The following is an 18,719-nucleotide window of genomic DNA, read 5'->3' on the forward strand; positions in this document are numbered from 1 at the left end:
GGTCACACCTTGCATTGTGCGCCCATCCCAACCACATGAATGCACCACTGAGATGCATGTACTCTAGTACCTGGAAGGGAGGATTCACTTCACTTCACCTGGAAGGGGGGATTCAAGAGGACAGCCACAAATTGCCCAACTTACGAAATGCCACCCCTCCTGCGCCCAACAGGACACCAGCTGTCTGCCTCCAATAGCCCTCTTTTTCCTCCTGCTTTCAGGAGAGGAACAGTAGTGATGGAATCTTGCCTAGTTGCCTTTAAGAGGGGATTGGACAAATTTCTTGGGGAAAAGTTCATCGCGGGTTACAAGGTAGAGGCAGGTTGCCTCTGATTGCCAGATGCAGGTGAGGGCACCAGAACGCGGGTTGTGTCTGTTGTCTTGTGTGCTCCCTGGGGCATTTGGTGGGCCGCTGTGAGATACCGGAAGCTGGACTAGATGGGTCTTTGGCCTGATCCAGCAGGGCTGTTCTTATGTTCTTAGGAAGTGTGGAGGAGATAGATGTGACGGGCCAGAGCATCTCTTCTGCTCCATTCCAGGAAGTGGGAGGCAGCATGGAGGCAAGTGGGCGAGGTGCCCCCATCCACCTGCTGCCTGAGGCAACTATCTCAGCTGGTCTCAGGCCAGCCTAGCCCTGAGAACAGCCTATTCAGCTGAGAAGACTGAGTGGGGAGGCAAAGACTCAGCTGAGAAGTGCTTGCTGATGACTGCAGTGCCCCACATAGCTCTCTGGCCAAATCCATCACTAACAGCTTATTTTGCTTATTACAGGATAACAAGCAAGCAGATGCAAATGGTGCAATTGCATATTTAGAATTTGCATATTCTAAATAGGTCAGAGATTTGAGAGTTTCGGGATGCAGCATGCAGGTTACCAAGGAGCGTGGAGTGGATTTATTTTTGGCGCACAGAGCCTTGGTGCCATCCTTCCAACAGCTTGCTCCAAAACTCGTTTTCCTCTTAGAGATGGGCCACAGCTCTCAATCCCCCCAAACACCTCCCCTCTTTCTCTTAAAGCTTTTTAATTTCTCAGGTTTGCAGGGCTGGGGGAAGCGCATTTCGCGTTTGTCAAGCCTCCAACCCGATTTCTAGGACACAATAAAATGATGATAATAGAGTAGTTGAGCGAAGGAGGCTGAAAGGAGCTAACTGCTCCTTTGACAAATGTTGTCACTCGGGTTTATTTGTTCCGGCAATAGCCAAGGCTTTAATTCAGCACTCTTTCATTGCCTGGTCCCCAGTATCCCTCCTGCCACCACACAAAAGGAAACTCACAGCTCTTTCCTGGAGACCCTCAACCAGCAAGAGCCCAGCAGCTGATTATGACCCCCACTAATCATTTGACTGTCCCCCTGCTGGACTCCAAAAATGTCTTTTTGGCCAGTGGACAAGTGAGGGAAGGGGGAAGGAAATAAAACCACCAACAGAGTCCAGAAAGAGATTCTCTTAGGGCCAAATGTGATGCATGCCTCATCATCCAACATTGCCAGATACTCATGATTGAGACTTAAAATGATGCAGGGGGTGGAGAGAGCGGAGAGAGGGGTGTTCCTTTCCCTCTCACACAACCCCAGAAGCAGGGGACAGCCCCTCTAATGGAGTGTTGGAGAGTTAGGACAGACCAAAGGAGATACCTCTTTACCAGCGTGTAATTAATTTGTGGATCTCCTTGTCACAGGATGTGGTGATGGCACCTGGACTAGATGCCTTTAGTTGGATTGGATTGAACAGATTGATGGAGGAGAAGCCCACCACAGGCCCTGATTTGACAAGGTTTGACAAGGGGGCTGCCACAGAATACGAGATGCAAGGGAGGGCATGTGTCTTGTGTGCTCCTTAAGGCATTTGGTGGGCCACTGTGAGATTAGGAGGCTGGACTAGATGGACTTTTGGCCTGAACCAGATGGCCTCTTCTTATGTGGGGGTTCACTTTCTTTTCAAAGGGGGGGGTGACTGCAAAACACAGTGAAACCACATAAGGGAGTGGGGGTGTATTTTGTCCCCATTTTGTATTTGTATTGGCAACCTTCAGTCTCGAAAGACTATGGTATTGTCCCCATTGCAGTTTTGATATCACTCACAGCCCCCCCCCACCCCGCTATTTTCAGGTCCAAAAATGTCAACAAATTTTACCTAAAAATGACATGGGAGGTGGTGGTTGAGAATCATGACCAGGGCCAAAATGATGGCAGAGGCAGGGTACTGAAGTGCCCCTTCCCCCATCACAGTTTTGACATGCAGTGTTGTCTGATGGGAACACACCTTGCTTGGCCTTTCAGCACCTCACATCACTACCCTCCTGTTCACTCGGAAAAAGAGGCACTTTTTCAAGTGGTGCTCCTCTTATATTTACCAAGGGGAGAGTAACTGCTCCTCTCCAGGCCAGCACAATGTCTTCTCTAGTGGCTGCTCCTGGTGTCTCTTCTGTATCATCTTAGTTTGTGAGCCCTTTTGGGGACAGGGAGCCATTTAGAACATCAGAAGAACCCTACTGGATCAGACACAGGGCCCATCCAGCAGCTTCCTGTATCCCACAGTGAGATCCTATAGAGAGGCCTACCTGGCTGGCCGTGTATGGACCCCAAGTGGCGCAGCGGCTGGACGAACCCTGAAGCGCTGACCAGCAGCTGCAGGAACATACACTCTTTTGCCAGAGCACAGACATGGCCGGGCAGCACCAGTCCAGCTTTGGCCCTCGGGAGAAGGAGGTAGAGGCAGAAACTTCAGGTGCAGGCAGAAAGCGGTGGTACAAAGAAGTGGAAGCATGAGACATCATAAATCCTCTCTAATTATTACAATAATTGTATTTGTGTGTGTGCAGGGGCCGAGGGACTTGAATGTGATCCACAATGATCCCAATTTTTGCCTTAGTGGTTGCCATTTCCTAAGGATTGGGAACGACTGCTCTACAACATTATTTTCTCCAGTACCCTCTTAATCTTTTTATGTCAGATTGGGAGCCAGGGGGAGGAGAGTGGCACTAGCTGGAGTGGCCAGTGGACAGAGTGGCCACCCCGCCAAGCTTCCACTCTGTCTCCTGGGCCCACCAGGAGGGCCAATTAGCAGATTGTTTCTGCTGTCTACCAACCTATGTAGAAAGTAATTATGGACTCTGTGATGAACCTGTGAGCTATGGGTTATTGCCTCCCAAAGGTTGACCGTGTACCCCGCAGCGATCGCAACAAAAATTAATGCCAGTGTTTACCAACTCCATGAAGAGAAAACACAAAGCAGAGCTTAAGATACAAGTAAATTTCAAGGACCATTGAACAGTCGTTGATTAAAACAGGAGTTTCAGATTCTCACCTGTGGTAGAGAAGGAAAGGGTAAGTGGGTGTCTATCGAGATCTCTGCCATGCTAAGTAGGCCCCAGGAGGACGACCCATGGATGCAATAAGTCCCTATGGCAGCCCCGCAGTGTGCCCCCATGTGCCCCCCATGTAGAGGGCAATGGGGACCAGAAATAACTGGGTGTAAACCGAGAGTCTGTGTTGTCATGACAGGTGAGTAGTCAGACCGGAGAAGCAAATGGAATGGGAGATTCAACCCATGGGAGAAAATTGTCCCCCTGGCTAGGGTTGGATGAAGGGGGAAGCCCCCCAGCGCCTCAGAGCTGCTTGCTCAGTTTGCGGACTTGTCTCTCGCGTGCCTCAAAGGCAATTTTGGCATCCATCAGCTCGCTCAGGACCTTGCGCATGGCTTCCATCTCCTGTTCGGCCTGCTTGTAGCTCTGGGCCAGCTCCTGGCTTTCCCGCTGCAATTCCTCCAGGATGAGCTTGACATCTTCGTTCTGCCGCCTGCAGCTGTTCTTGAGCTGCTCTGCTTCCCTGAGGAGGGTCTCCACAGTCTTGACCGTCGCCTCAAGCTCCTCCCTGGACATCGCTGGGAAAGAGGAGGGGACAGACACAGCACAATCAGTAATGCCACCCTCAAAAATTCCTTCCTCCTCTCAGCTAAAGTGGATTTTAAATAGCCACTGAGGCTCAGCGATTGTCAACCTTTTCCATCTCATGGCATGTTGACAAGGTGCAAAAATTTTCAGGGCACACCATCGGTTTTTGGACATTTTATACAGTTTTTGGACAATTCGGATGCTGTGCTGCCAGCTGAAAGCTTGCAGTCCCCCAATGGCCCTACAAGTAAATGACCTTCTTCCAAACTCCAGTGGCACACCTCACAGGTTCATCACAATGTGCCACGGCTCAGTGGTTGAAAACCGCTGCCTTTTGCAATTCCCCTTGGTCATAATATGAATACTGCCTCCCCCCAAAAGCAGAACAGTGTTTACTTATTTTCTTAGAGCATCTGTGCTCTGCTTTCCCACAGGGCAATCTACAGGGTGGCTCATAGGACTGGACAAATTAAGATTCAGGTTTAAAAAATACTGTAAACACCAGAGAAAAAAGCACTCAAAGCATCTCAAAATAAATATAACAGGAGCCAATGCACAAGCAGCACCTGTGGCTCCTTGAAACGAAGAACGGCAGGCAGCCCCCCAAGCTACCTGTCCTCAAACACTCTTTCAAGTAAGACAGCTATAATTTGGAGCTCCATTGCACTGCGTCCTCCTGGGGGACATTTTTATCCACACACCCCAGGATGTAGCATCTGAAGGCAGAGTGGCTCTGAATGCGGGCTGTTGGGGATGCAACTGCTGGTGTCTTTGTAAATAAAGCAAATGTTCCCCAAAAGGCCCCCCTACCGTCTCCAGTGCCTTCTCATCCAGATGGAACCAAATCTGGAAATTCCTGCCCCAGTGTTTCTCCAAGAACTGGGGAATTGCAGATCCATATTAGAATCATAGAACATGAGAGGGGAAAGGGACCTTGGAGATCATCTAGTTCCACCCCTTGCACCATACAAGCCTCTGTTACAGCAGCCCTGACAGGTGGCCCTCCAGGCACTGCGTCCAAGGAAAGAGAGTCTTCCAGTCTGAAGCAGACTGTGCCAGGACCAAACAGCTCTTACCACTAGGAAAAGCTTCCAGTGGGGAAAGACATTTGAGACAAAGAAGTGGTTTTTTTTTTAAAGTTTCCTTGGAGAAAACCAACATAGCCAACTAAATTTTAAGGGAGTGTCAAGAGGTCCAGAGGTTTTAAGCCCCCCTCCCCCCAAGAAAATAGCTGAAGGGCCTCTCCCCATTTTCAAAGACACTGAAAGCTGTTGAGAAGTTGGATGGGGGGAGAATCAGTCCTAATGATGCTTATTCTTTTCCTGGCTTCAAGTGTGGCATCCATGGAAATGTCAGATTGGACAATGACAAAATGCCCATCAGAAGGCCCACTGAGGCACTCTGATCCCTGAATTCTCAGTATGGACGGGAGTTGTAGCACCCAATGTGTCATTAGGTGTGGACAAGGCTTGCCATGGGGGTCCCTGGGTAGGGCTTCTCTTTCTTTGAGTATGGCTAGAACCCAAAACAAATGGCTCTGATTTGTGGCGGGTTCAATACATTCTAAAAACACACAGGAGATTATTCCACAGCCGAGCTGCCATCACGGCAAATAGGGCCAGCCCATCCCTAAAGACAACGGAAACCGTCACCTTACGGCAGCAGTTTGGTGGGTAGGTGTCAGGAGGTCTTGGGCCAGCCCAGACCGAGAAGGTTCAATCCCCAGTAAGGTTCTTCCAACCCTCCAAGGTCAGCCTGGAGACTCCAGGAATCAGCCTCCATGCCCAGCTGACTCCTGAAAGTGGAGATTTCCAACAAGAATTTTGAGCATGGAACAAAGAACATCCCCGAGAACAAACACAAGCAGAAGCAGGCAGTTAAAGCAATAGCTGCAGGCTCAAATAACTTGAACTACCTGTGGTTGATTTTAACTTATAACAAAAGAGCTAACTCCACACAGTGAAGAATGACAGAGTGGGAGAAGTTCTTGCCAAATCAGGACTTCTTTAGCTTCTTCCTTTAACAAAAAAATAAAATAAAAAGCACTGTGGGAGCTGTATGGGTCTCTTTGGGGAGTTCCACAACAGCAGTGGGGCCACCTCTGGTTAAAGCCCCATCTCTTGTGTCCTCTCCCCGAATCTCTGCCAATGGCGGGTCAGAGAGGAGGGGCTCAAGAGCGAAGCAGGTTGAAAATGGAGATTAAACGTGGGGATAGGTCTAAAACAGTGAGCCCCAACTAGCAACCTGCCAGCCACATTCTGGGGCAGGCGGACCCTCCTCTCGAGTCGAGAAATCCATTTTCAAAGCCAGAGGTGGAAGAGCTGTGGATCTGAGGTTAGAAGCCTCGTGCAAGGAGGGTCCCACTCTGCCCCCACCCTGACCCTCAAGAGATGCCATCCACTCACCAGCCGGGCTGCAGGAAGGCCAGAAGTAACTGTTAAAGGGGAAGAAACCTTCCAGCTTTTCTCCTTGGCAAGCTCGAGAGATAGGGAACTGGGGCTGGCTGGAGGGGCCCTGGTTCCTTCGACAGGGCACTGGAAAGACCCAAGCGATCAGTTCATTGGCAGGGGGGCCTTGTGGTTCCTGGAAGGCTCTAGGATCACAGTGCAGGAGAGCCGCAGAGGATTGAGCAGAAGGATTAAGGCTAGCTAAATCGAGCCTACGGCACGGGGGGATTTACAGCCTGCTTGTTTCCCTGCAAACCACAGTGCCAAGTCCAATTGCAAAGAGAGAGAAGAATGAATGTGTGGGGCTACTTTCAGCAGAATCTCTTGTTTCCCAGAATCCTCCTGGATTGGAGGTGGCTTCAGGGGTGCCCCTAAGCTGTGCCAAATGTCCAGTATTGCCATTGGGTCTGATCCAGCCATTGGTAACCAACATACAGGTACAGGACTGGCTGTTCAGGTGGGGCTTTTTGGAATGCATGTTGCGGTGGGCATGCCAGGGCCCAGATCCGGGCCCACCCAAAGCCCTGAAAAGTGTGAAGGCCACTGGTCCCAACACCACCTGGGAAGCCAGGGCCCAGGGGAACACTTCCTGGGACACTGTGTCACGATGTTGATGTTTTACCATTTCCAGATGCCCTGGCCCCTGAAGCTGTGTCCGGGTGCCAGGGCACCTAAAAATGGAAGTACCGTCTACTTGCCTATAAGTTGAAAAATATGTGCCTAAATTGAGACTGTAACTAATTAGATGATGCAATGCAGTATTATTATATCCCTACCCCTCTCCATGGCTGCAATGTGGGGGGGGGGGGTGAAGACATGAAAGCCCAGCGTCCATGGAAGGTGGGGTCCTCGGGAAGCTAACTAAGGCCTTACAGCACAAGCTGGGATAGAACATCTGACTGCAGGCCAGCTTTAAGCCAATTGGGCCCCACGCCTAAGGGTCCCCTGCTCTAGGGAAAACCTAAAAAAACCAAGTGACAGTATAGATTCACCTATAAGTCAAAAATGCCATGCCTCAAAATGACACACAACCTCCTGGTTTTAGAAGTAGGCTGTCTCTGAATGCCAGATGGAAGGGAACGGCAACAGGATACAAGGATCTGCTTGTCTTGTGTGGTTGCTGAGGTGGCTGGTGGGTCCCTGTGAGATGCAAGAAGCTGGTGTTACATGAAAATCCCCTTTTGCCTTTCAGTTGTGATTTTCTCTCTATATCTGGTTATGTTACTATGGACTAAAATATCATGCAGGCTAAACTTCTCCCAGCACACAGGCCACATTTCCAGAACTCTGGTCAAGCCACAAGCTCATGGTTACACAACCACCACCACCCCCATGGGTGGGAGGAAGTCAGGCATCTTAAATCATTGTTTAAGTGTCTCCTACATTACTGTATTCGTTGTATTGTTTTAACCCAATCACTGTTTAAATACTGTATGCAAACTTGAACTGCCTTCTTGGGTTGCTGATTCATTGTATTGTTTAAGTTCCCCCATCTAGGAAGCCAGCCATAGACCCCATTGAATTTTGCTGATAACTGACATCCTGATCCTTTCAATGTTTTACACACTCAAAGCACCCTGCTGTGTGGTAGTAATCAAGCTGTTTGGTAGTAATCAAGTAATCAAGAGTAATCCAGCTCAGCACTGTCTCCAAACCCCTTTTAAGTGAGGGCTTCCTCCCTCACCTGCTCTCGTTCTCTCCAAGGACCAACACATCTGTGTTGTGTCAGCGGGTCCTCTTCACAGGACTCCCCCCCCCCCGACTGCTCTACAGGACAGGTAACTAGTTAGCAGCAGGGGTTGGAAAATCAGGGACCCCTAAAATCCTTTCCTACAACCTTTCCTTTTTCTAATTTCCTCGGATGCACAAAATACTCTTCACATGCAACCACCACGAAAGCTAGGTACACTAGATTCAAGTACTAGGACCAAGAAACATGCACTTATCATTTCTCCATGTGCATTATTATTTCCCCTGAGGGCTGGGGATAAGAATCGGCCCTCAGTTTGGCTGTACTTGTCGTAAGAGGCGACTGAACAGTCACCGGGTAGATGGGACTCGTCAGCCTGGGAAGGCAGCTCATCTGAGAGAAGGAAAACTCTGATCCCAAACCTCCACTGCCTTGTGGCTACATCCAGTTATGGAAAAGGCTTCAGGAGTCAACCTTGAGGCAAAATCTGGAGCCGGAGTGCCTGAGGCAGTTCGTGGCTGAACACAATCACGTTCTGGCAACTCCTGCGACGCCGCTGAAACCAACCGTATTGGCCTCTGCCTTTCCATTGGACCATTCCAGCGACGTGGAGAGGGGGGATTTGCTGCATGGATAACAGTCTATCCTCCATATCTACTTTACCCAGGCTTTGCGCACTGGAGAGGACACTCTGTTCCAGAACACTATTCAGAGTGCGATACCAGAGTCTTCCAAGACTGAAGGATGCCAACAAGATGTGCATTATGTTTACCTTTGTGCTTTTGTAATAAAACTATAATCTTTTATTAAAAGTTATCTTTCTCTCAGTCTCCTCTTTAAGCAAAAGGGAATTTCTCTGCATGACGCCGTCTTGTTATCCAGCCTACAACTCTAATGTTCCAATAAGGGCAGTGTAATAATTCCCCTAAACAAAACAGCCCTTTTGGTAACACTGGACTAGATGGGCCTTTGGCCTGATCCAGCGGGACTCTTCTTACGTTGTGCTCTTAAATGGTTCAATAGCACAAGGGAAAGAGGACAGGCCTGGCACCCACCTGCAAGTGGACCCTCCCCCTCCATTTGGGAGCCATTCGCCTCTGTTTTGCACCCCCAAATGGCTCCAAAGGGGAGGGGAGGAGCCGCTTTCATGCTGCAGGGAGGCTCCCTGCAAAACTTAGTGCCCCGCCCCCTTTAGCTAAAGACATCCTAAAGCAGCAGGTTTTCAACTGGGGTGCCTTAAGAGTCTGGAGCACAGCAGCTGAAAAACTCTTTGGGGTTCTGCTGCTCTGTTTGTAGGCCAACTGTCTGTAGTAATGAATTGGCAGAGCCAGTAGAAGAAGGAAGGACAGACAATTCATTACTACAGACAATTGCCCTACAAACAGAGCAGCAGAACCCAGAAGAGTCTCCTGGAAGACACATCACAAGAGGCGAAAACCATAGAGGGGACTATAGAGGTCAGGGTGCCTTATGAAGAAAAGCATTGAGAATCGCTGCCCTAAAGTCATCAGCCTGTTGCAAAATAGTGGCTGGAGGTGGGGGGGCAGTGATTTGGGGGCAGAACCCTTTAATAGACCACATCCTATGGGTCACACACTGGGACTACCTCCCCGTGCAGATCAATTGTCAGAGTGACAACAGAGCAGGGAATCTCATGCCCAACATTGAAACTGGCCAGCTGAACTGCATGAAGGTAAAGCAATTCATGTGCCCATTTTACAGGTGAGAAACACTGAGGCTGAGACAGAAGCCAGCAGCCCACTCGCAGCCATGGCAAGGAATGGCTGTTTCCCGCCTTCCCCCCCCCCCACTGCTGTGAGTACAAAACCCCTGAAATCAGAGTCTCTGTTCTGTTCCCCTCTGCCCTCTTCAACCAGTTATCCTAGTTCAACTAGTGGAATTTCACAGTAGGCAGGGGTGTCACTATGGAGGTGAAGGGGACCACACTAGGTAACATCCTCAGGGGGTTGACACCAAAAGCTTTGGAGCCTTGGTCTGCCAGACCAACCTCTGTCTTTCACTCTCCATAACGTCAAATGTACCTGACGGGAGGGTGGGAGATGAATGGACAGGCAGATCAGGTGTACCCAGAACTCTGGAGGTGGACATGATCCATGGGGGTGACACCATGAATGACTGAACTGGGTGACACAAACCCTAAAGACGCCACTGAATAAAACAGGTGGTGTTTGACCCCCCCATTGTCTTGACCACCTCCTGTGGTCAGCCTGAGAGTAGAGATGGCTATGGGGCAGGGTGACCCCAAGTGAGCAAAGGCACAGCTGGGTATAGAGGCCAAGACCTTCCAAGAAGACACAGATGGGGGGAGGAAGATGCAGAGCAAGGCCTCCACGGTGGCCCAAGTTGCCTCTCCTGTGCTCAGCTGCCCTCTCTGGTGGCTGAAGTGGGATCCAAAAACTGGTCACCACAAAAGAAAATATCGAAGAGGCAAGCTTTAGAGCAGGGGTGTCCAAACATTTTGACAGGAGGGCCACATCATCTCTCTGACACTGTGTCGGGGGCTGGGGAAAAAAAGAATTAATTTACATTTAAAATTTGAATAAATTTACATAAATGAATATGTTAGAGATGGAGATATATTAGAGATGAATGAATGAAGGTCTTGCAGTAGCTCAAGGCCTTTAAAAGGCCTTGTACAAAGCAAGACCAGCCTTTCCTTCACTGCCACTGCTGCATCACAGACATGAAACAGCAAGTAGTGGAGGAAGCCCTGTCCCACAGCTCAGGTGAGAGGTCAAACAGTCGTCCTCATGCTGGGAGCGGTTGTGTCGGGCCAGCACGGGCTCCAGCAAGTCTCCGGAGGGCCAGAGGCTCACTGCAGACTGGGGGCTCCCCCAGGGCCTTATTGGGAGCCCCCGAGGGATGCAAGTGGCCCCCGGGTCGGGGTTTGGGCACCCCTGCTTTAGAGGGCCGGCAGAGCCCTGCCACCCCTCTCCCTCTTTCTCTCTCTCCAGTTGGACCCAGCTCTTTCAGAGCACTCCTCGGTAATCTTCCTAGCACAACCTGGGTGGATGGTGTGTCCCCACAATCCCATTATCTCTGGCCATAAAAAGAGATGATGCAGCAATCCTCCAGCGCTCAGCCTTCCAGCCTTCCCACTTCGGAAAGCAGTAGCGTCAGCCATCAAAACAAACCTCCACGGAAACAGACCACCCCACCACCACCTTGGGGATTCTCCAGCTTAATGGTGTTTCTCGATCTTGGCATGTCGGGGAGAAAAATGGTTGAACCAGAAGCACATATGGCTGCCCTCCACCAAATCTGAGATGCTCTGAAGCAGGGGTGTTAAATATAAGGACCACGGTGAGATGCGGCCCCCAGAAGCTCTTTATCCGGCCCTTGGGCTCTCCCAGCACCACCATCAGCTGCTCTCAGCTGAGATGTCATTGCTGCATGATAACTTGGCTCTCCCAGATCTTGAAAATACAATCAAGATTTGCATATTGCGCATGCCCGATCTCGTCTGATCTCGGAAGCTAAGCAGGGACAGGCCTGGTTAGTACTTGGATGGGAGACCGCCTGGGAATACCGGGTGCTGTAGGCTTACACCATGATCTTGGAAGCTAAGCAGGGACAGGCCTGGTTAGTACTTGGATGGGAGACCGCCTGGGAATACCGGGTGCTGTAGGCTTATACCATGATCTGGGAAGCTTAGCAGGGTCAGGCCTGGTTAGTACTTGGATGGGAGACCGCCTGGGAATACCGGGTGCTGTAGGCTTATACCATGATCTCGGAAGCTAAGCAGGGTCAGGCCTGGTTAGTACTTGGATGGGAGACCTCCTGGGAATACCGGGTGCTGTAGGCTTCTACCATAGTCTTTCGAGACTGAAGGTTGCCAACCATTTGCATATTTTCTCTTCTGTCATTTGCAGCTGATAAGTTCCTAAGTGCTTGTTTCTGGTCATGACCTGCTTCATGACATCACTTCCTGCTTAATGACATCACTTCTAGCCCTCAGAAAACAGCATGAATGCTATTCAGTCTTCTGTATGAAATGAGTTTGACACCCCAGCTCTGAAATCTACGGGACTCTGCTGGTGAGCATGTATTTGTATTGGCAACCTTCAGTCTCGAAAGACTATGGTATCGCGCTCTGAAAGGTGGTTCTGGCACAGCGTCTAGTGTGGCTGAAAAGGCCAATCCGGGAGTGACAATCCCTTCCACACTGGGAGCAAGTGCAGTCTGTCCCTGGTCTGTCTCCCTGGCTATGGGCCTTCCTTCTTTGCCTCTTAGCCTCAGACTGTTGGCAAAGTGTCTCTTCAAACTGGGAAAGGCCATGCTGCACAGCCTGCCTCCAAGCGGGCCGCTCAGAGGCCAGGGTTTCCCACTTGTTGAGGTCCATCCCTAAGGCCTTCAGATCCCTCTTGCAGATGTCCTTGTATCGCAGCTGTGGTCTACCTGTAGGGCACTTTCCTTGCACGAGTTCTCCATAGAGGAGATCCTTTGGGATCCGGCCATCATCCATTCTCACGACATGACCAAGCCAACACAGGCGTCTCTGTTTCAGCAGTGAATACATGCTAGGGATTCCAGCACGTTCCAGGACTGTGTTGTTTGGAACTTTGTCCTGCCAGGTGATGCCGAGGATGCGTCGGAGGCAGTGCATGTGGAAAGCGCTCAGTTTCCTCTCCTGTTGTGAGCGAAGAGTCCATGACTCGCTGCAGTACAGAAGTGTACTCAGGACGCAAGCTCTGTAGACCTGGATCTTGGTATGTTCCGTCAGCTTCTTGTTGGACCAGACTCTCTTTGTGACCAGACTCTCTTTGTGAGTCTGGTGAGCATGACCGCAACTTAAAATAAACTGAACTGTAGCTGTCTCAATAGTTCTCTTTTCTGATTGCCTGACATGAGCAAACACTTGAATACTGAGATCTCACCAGAACAGGAGCTAGCAAGGCTGGGTTCACCTTCCACAAACAGAGGTAGGCCAGGTCTCCACGAACCCACCCTAAATTCCATCCCTAAAGGCTAAAGCATCATCACGAATGGACACAGTATTTGTCCAAGACAGAATTGTGCCAAATTCCCTTTCTCTTGGAAATTCTGCACCCTCACAGCAGGCCCCAATGACATCACAGAGACATCTTGCTTATGGCCAAGCAGAGACTTTGGTCCAGGTTCCCCCACTCTTGGCCTGACTCTAACCACTAGACCCTCACTGCTCACTAGACACCTCACTGCTTAAGACACAATCACGGCCACACACCAGAAACCTGAAGAGAGTTTTATTGGCTCCAAGCACGGTGTGGGTGGGTGGTTTTTTTCTGTCACAGAACTCTGATTTAATTTTTGTTTGTGGTGGCCTGAAAACAATCTGTCAAATAAAGGACACATAGGCGGTCAAAACACCCCCAAAGCTGGTAAAGGTCCCGCCAAGGAGGCCCCTGGCTGCTCCCCACAAGCTACTCGTAACGCTGCTTGTGCCTCTTGGCCGCGGATCGGATCATGGCGGCCGCCACACCCATCATGCCAATTGTGCCCACGGCAATGGCTTCAGTGACCTGAAAGAAAGAAGCGGAGGGTTAGGATCAGTGGGCTGCAGTCACAGCCCTGCGAGGTAGGCCTGTGTCAGCCATATCACAGGAGGGAGAGCCTGGCAGAGCTTATAGCAGCTGGTCTGAGCTGGCAAAGGGGGTGAGATTCAAACTCAGCACATTCTGGCTCTCAGGTCAGCCACTCTAGTCCTTATCATTGCATTTGGGTGGGAGAGGGGAATATATTTCCGAAGAAGTGAAAATGGTAGGACAGAGGCATTGTGTCCGTGGTCTACACAGTCACCCCTCTCCCATCTCTGGTCAAAAAGATTTTGCAAGCTCTTTGGGGGGGGGGGATATGACAAAAACTCACAAAACCGGAGGGAAACAGACAAAGTTGCTGCCTACCGACCAAGCACTGACTGACAGCAGCTGTGTTTGCAGTCTTGCCCTCCCCTACCTGGAGATTCCAGAGTTTGAATCCTGCACGCAAAGCAGTGAACTGTGCATAACCTCCATGGCCCCCAAACCCCTTATCATGCCCCTTTCAGAAGCGCCAGCCTCCAGCCCTGGTCTCTGCTGGCTGCAGCATGAACGGACAGGAACTGGAACCCCGAACCCGAGTGCCCAACACCATTCTTGAGATGGCGCCCGCACCTGGTCACTCATTGCAACGCCGTATCTCAGATCCATCACAAAGTGTTCACAGTTGTGGCTGGTCAGGTTGTAGGGCATCTCCCTCCCCACCAGCTCCTCGGCCCGTCCGAGGATCTTGGCCAGCGGCAACACAGGGTGCGTGGTGTCGTGCTTGTTGTTGATGCGGTAGTGGTCGTTTCGAACCACCACCTCTAGCCAGTCCTTCTTGACGTACGCTCGGTCGGATAGGACCGCTAGCACACTGGCAGCGCCGTTGGCAAGGCGGTCGCCTGGGGGGGCAGGGAAAAGAGAGAGACTCAGATGGTGAACTGACTCTGGGGGGGGGCAACATCTGCAAACAGAAGGGATGGATTGTAGAGATAAATTATGGTAAATTCTGGGCAGAGGACTATTGGAGAGGGGTACAGTGACCTCTCAGTGCTTTTGTGAACAGGAGCTATTGTGCAGCATCCATTCCACACCAACAAAACTTAACTGGGTTCCTATTTTGTCTCTATTCTGTCTCAGAAGTCCTGCACTGCAGGTATAAGGATCTCTAAGCTAGCCGTTCCGAGTGCCCTAGGTTTAGCTGAACATGACCAAGTGCATTGAAGTGCATTGAAGTGCATGGTGTGGCTACTGTCTCCACTGCTAGCAGGTGGCACTCTACCATTGATTATTTTGGGTTAAAGGAAAAGGCAAGGGGGAAATGAGCAAGGGCATAGCAAGAGCCCTTATAGCAGCCCTTGGGGGATCAGGTTTTACAGCTGTACAGATTTGTTGTACAGCATGGTGACCACCAGAACTCCTGAACAAATGCACTTGTCACAAACATGTAGTAAAGGGCCAGTGGTTCTCAAACTTTTTAGTCCAAGATCCGCTTTTTAGAATGACAATCTGTCCGGGACCAACTGGAAGTGATGTCATTAATCTGGAAGTGATGTCATGGCCGGAAGTGACATCATCAATCAGGAAAAAATTTTAACAATCCTGGGCAGCAATCCTACCCACACTTACCCAGGAGTAAGCCCTACTGACTAACATTGTTAAAAGCATATACACTGTAACCTGTGAAAAGTACAGCTCTCCCAAAATGCAGTCACATACCATGTTGGCATCAAGTCTAATGCACACAAAATAAAATATTGAAATGAATGGGGATCCATCTGTATTGGCTCACAACCCACCTAGTGAGTCCCAACCCACACTTTGAGAAACAGTGGTATACAGGGTTCCTGTGGACACTTACATTCTGGGGCCAAATGAACAACCTTGCCCTCTCCAACGTAGACAGCCCAGTGCTGATAGCAAGAGCGGAAGATCTCAATGAGGTCTCCAGGTTTTATATCTTCCTGTACAAAGAAACAGAGGGGAGATCTGTTGATCCTGATACAGCCACTCCAGTCCTCACCCAGCTTCCAGGTTCTGTGACCAAACAAGGGCACAGCCTATTGCTTTTCCCATCTGGAAACTCAGCCACAAATCATTTCTTGTGGGAGATTCCTACCCGTCCTGATTTCACAGTTGGAAAATGGGGAAGACTTGTATATTGGGAGCACAGCTAGCCTCACTGAATCCACTGCCTGATGGCCCCCTCCCCAAAAGTACACACTGCTGAAGACTCTCTTGTGCCCACTTATTTTATTTTTTTAGGATGAAAGATTGTAGTTAAAGAGAACACCGAAGTAGAGAGACAGATGCCTGAAAGGAAGGGAGGGAGGGGGGAAGGAAGGAAGGAAGGAAGGAATAGACTACACAGAAGCAAGTCCCATTGTGTTCAACAGGGCATACTCCCAGGAAAAGCATACATAAGATCACAGCCTTAAACAGAGAACAGTAACAGATACAAAAAAAAGAATTGCATCACAAGCAGGGATGCTGCGAGAAATTGATGGGGCAGGCAGGGAGGGAAGGGTTAAAGAGCTAGCTTAGCATAGTGGCTGGGAGATTGAACATCCTATCAGAACTTCCCCAGTTCAAATCTTGCCTCTGCCACAGACTTAGGCAAAGCACGTCTTCTGGGCCTCAGTCTTCTCCATCTGCAATGTGGGGATAATAATACCCTGGAATGGGCATAAGGACTACATGGTCATGATTGTAATGAGTTTTGCTATGCAGATTATTCTACGAATACCTAATACATTTCCAACAAAAGTCCCAGGCTGCAATTCAATGCACAATGACTAAGGGTCTACTTCTGAGCAGATAGGATTGCACCCCATGTGCAGCTGTGCAGGCTCACAGTCAGTCCTTGTTGCTTGTCTCTCTGCTGGGAACTGAATTCCACACTCCCAGTTATGTGTTGTATGTGGCATGTTGTATGTTGAGCCTTTGGCTCCTTAAAGAAGGATTTGATTAATGGTTCTACTGGTATTTTGTTTACAGGCACTTACTCTGAGAGTGTTTACGGAAAGGTTGTGAAGACCAGAATTCTAAAAGTTAATGAATAAAAATGTATCTTAGGATCTTTTACTATGTTCTTAATAAATTAGAGATTGTACAGTTCTTAGGTAACAATTACTGCTAGGTTATTTTTCAGGATCTAGTCAGACACCCCCCTAAGTTTAACCCCCAACTTATCTGAGGGTCATAGAAAATTCCATGATTTGTGGTCTCAAAGCCTTCCCTCAACTTATCTGTCAGCTTATGGGTGGTGTGTGCTATTGACCCACAGCTGACCTGTGTGCTATTGGGTATTAAGATGTGCCAAGATCCATTTGGTCACCTGAACTTTTTAAGTGTACATTCTGATTGCTTTCCATCCTACCTTAGACATTCAAAGTCTATCATAAATTTTAGTGATATCTCTAAGATTTGACAGACCTTGGCTGCAAACCTGGAGCCCCATCAAAAAAAAGTTGCCAACTGGGTCCTGCAACTTCTGTCTGACTGCTCAATGTTCATGGAAGCCCCGTCCTCTGTGTCCATCCCCCCCCCAAATGCGCTTTCCATCCCTGCAATAGTTTAATGAGGGCTCCAGGCCAATAATATTTTCCTTGTTATTCTGATTGATCATTTGCCCAGAATTTTAGTATTTCATTTGCTGCAGTTTTTAATCCTGATGTGTTGGTTTCCTTTGTTGTTTTTACTGCTCAGCTGTTGCCTTTATCGTTTCAGGGATGTCTCTCTTAAAAATTGTGGTTTCCCCCCCCCCCAGTGTCCTGTATTGAGTGATACTTATGCTGATAAGACTCCAGTCCCTTGAATTGTACAGTGGGAGATAAATTTTTCAATAAACAAATAATGCCTGGTTTCCCTGCATCCTGCTCATCCCTTCTCTCGGCTTCTACAGTCAAACTTCAAAATTGGGCTCTGAATTGTTTCTCTGCTCGCTCCCACTAGCCGGAGGGGGTCTCTTTTTCCTAGATATTGCATTCCATAAGGACAGGATCACCCATCTAGGCCAGCACCACTGAGGCCCACCTCTGGGAAGTCCATAAGCAGGAGACCAGAGAATCACATAACGTTGAGCTGTAGGGATCTTAGAGGTCATCTAGTTCAACCCCCTGCTCAGCACAGGCAACTGTGACTGTAGCCATGGCAGGTGCATCCAGCCTCTGCTTGAAAACCTCCAATAAAGGAGAGCCGACCACGGTATGAGGCATGCCTTGTGCTCCTTGGGGCATTTGGTGTGCTCTGGTGTGCTCCCTGGGGCATTTGGTGGGCCGCTGTGAGATACAGGAAGCTGGACTAGATGGGCCTATGGCCTGATCCAGTGGGGCTGTTCTTATGTTCTTATGAGGCAGACAGGGACAGGCAGCTCTTACTTTTACAATCTAACCTAAATTCACTTTTCTGTAGTTTCAGCCCACTGGTTCTAGCCCTGCCCTATGGAACCACAGAGAGCAAGTCCTCCCCTTGTTTTGCATATGACAGCCCTTCAGATGGCTTGAAGATGGCTTGAAGACTTGGCTTGAAGACTTGAAGATGGCTCTCTTATCTCCCTTAAGTCTCCTCTTCTCTAGGCTAAACATACTGAGTTATTTTAACAGTACTGTACTTCTTAGGACTTGGTTTCCAGACCCCTTACCATCTAAACCAGTTTATCTTAAGATGCGATGCCCAGAACTGGATACAGTATTTAAGGTCTGACTAGTGCAGAGTAGTTGTACTGCTACTTGACTACTAGTAGAAGTAGTCACTTCTTGCAATCTGTACTCTCCACCTCTGCAGCCCAGTATTGTGTTAGCTTCCAGCACTGTCACATCACACTGCCAGCTCACAGTGTTCATCAGCAATGCAGCAAAAAGAGAATGGAGAGGGAGTTGCATAGCCACAAAGAGACTGAACTGCAAATCAGGATTGCCCCAGTTCAAACATCACCTCTGCCATGAGCCCACTAGATGATCTCAGGCAACCCATTCGGCCTCAGTCTTCCCCATCTCTAATATGGGGAGAATAATTCTTTTCATGATCTGCAGTCTATGCCTCTGCTAACACAGCCCAGCCACATAGTCGCTTAAAGCATGTGCCTCTCCTCCCACCATTGCTCCCCTGCAACTGGTCTTCAGAGGCAGACTACATGTTGAGTATCCCTTATCCAGCCTTCTTGGGACAGG

General features: G+C 49.4%; 1 protein-coding gene across 1 annotated transcript; it reads right to left on the reverse strand.

The window, feature by feature from the left end:
- Positions 1 to 13,452: 13,452 nt before the first annotated feature.
- Positions 13,453 to 18,613, reverse strand: LOC136635235 (phospholipase A and acyltransferase 3-like). Its single transcript, XM_066610386.1, has 4 exons — positions 18,599 to 18,613; positions 15,410 to 15,512; positions 14,182 to 14,450; positions 13,453 to 13,551 (listed from the first exon to the last, which is right to left on the reverse strand). The coding sequence occupies exons 1-4, from the start codon at positions 18,611 to 18,613 to the stop codon at positions 13,453 to 13,455; spliced, it is 486 nt and encodes a 161-aa protein (XP_066466483.1).
- Positions 18,614 to 18,719: the final 106 nt, after the last annotated feature.

Source organism: Tiliqua scincoides, chromosome 15 (genome assembly GCF_035046505.1).
Source record: "Tiliqua scincoides isolate rTilSci1 chromosome 15, rTilSci1.hap2, whole genome shotgun sequence".
Classification (NCBI taxonomy): domain Eukaryota; kingdom Metazoa; phylum Chordata; class Lepidosauria; order Squamata; family Scincidae; genus Tiliqua; species Tiliqua scincoides.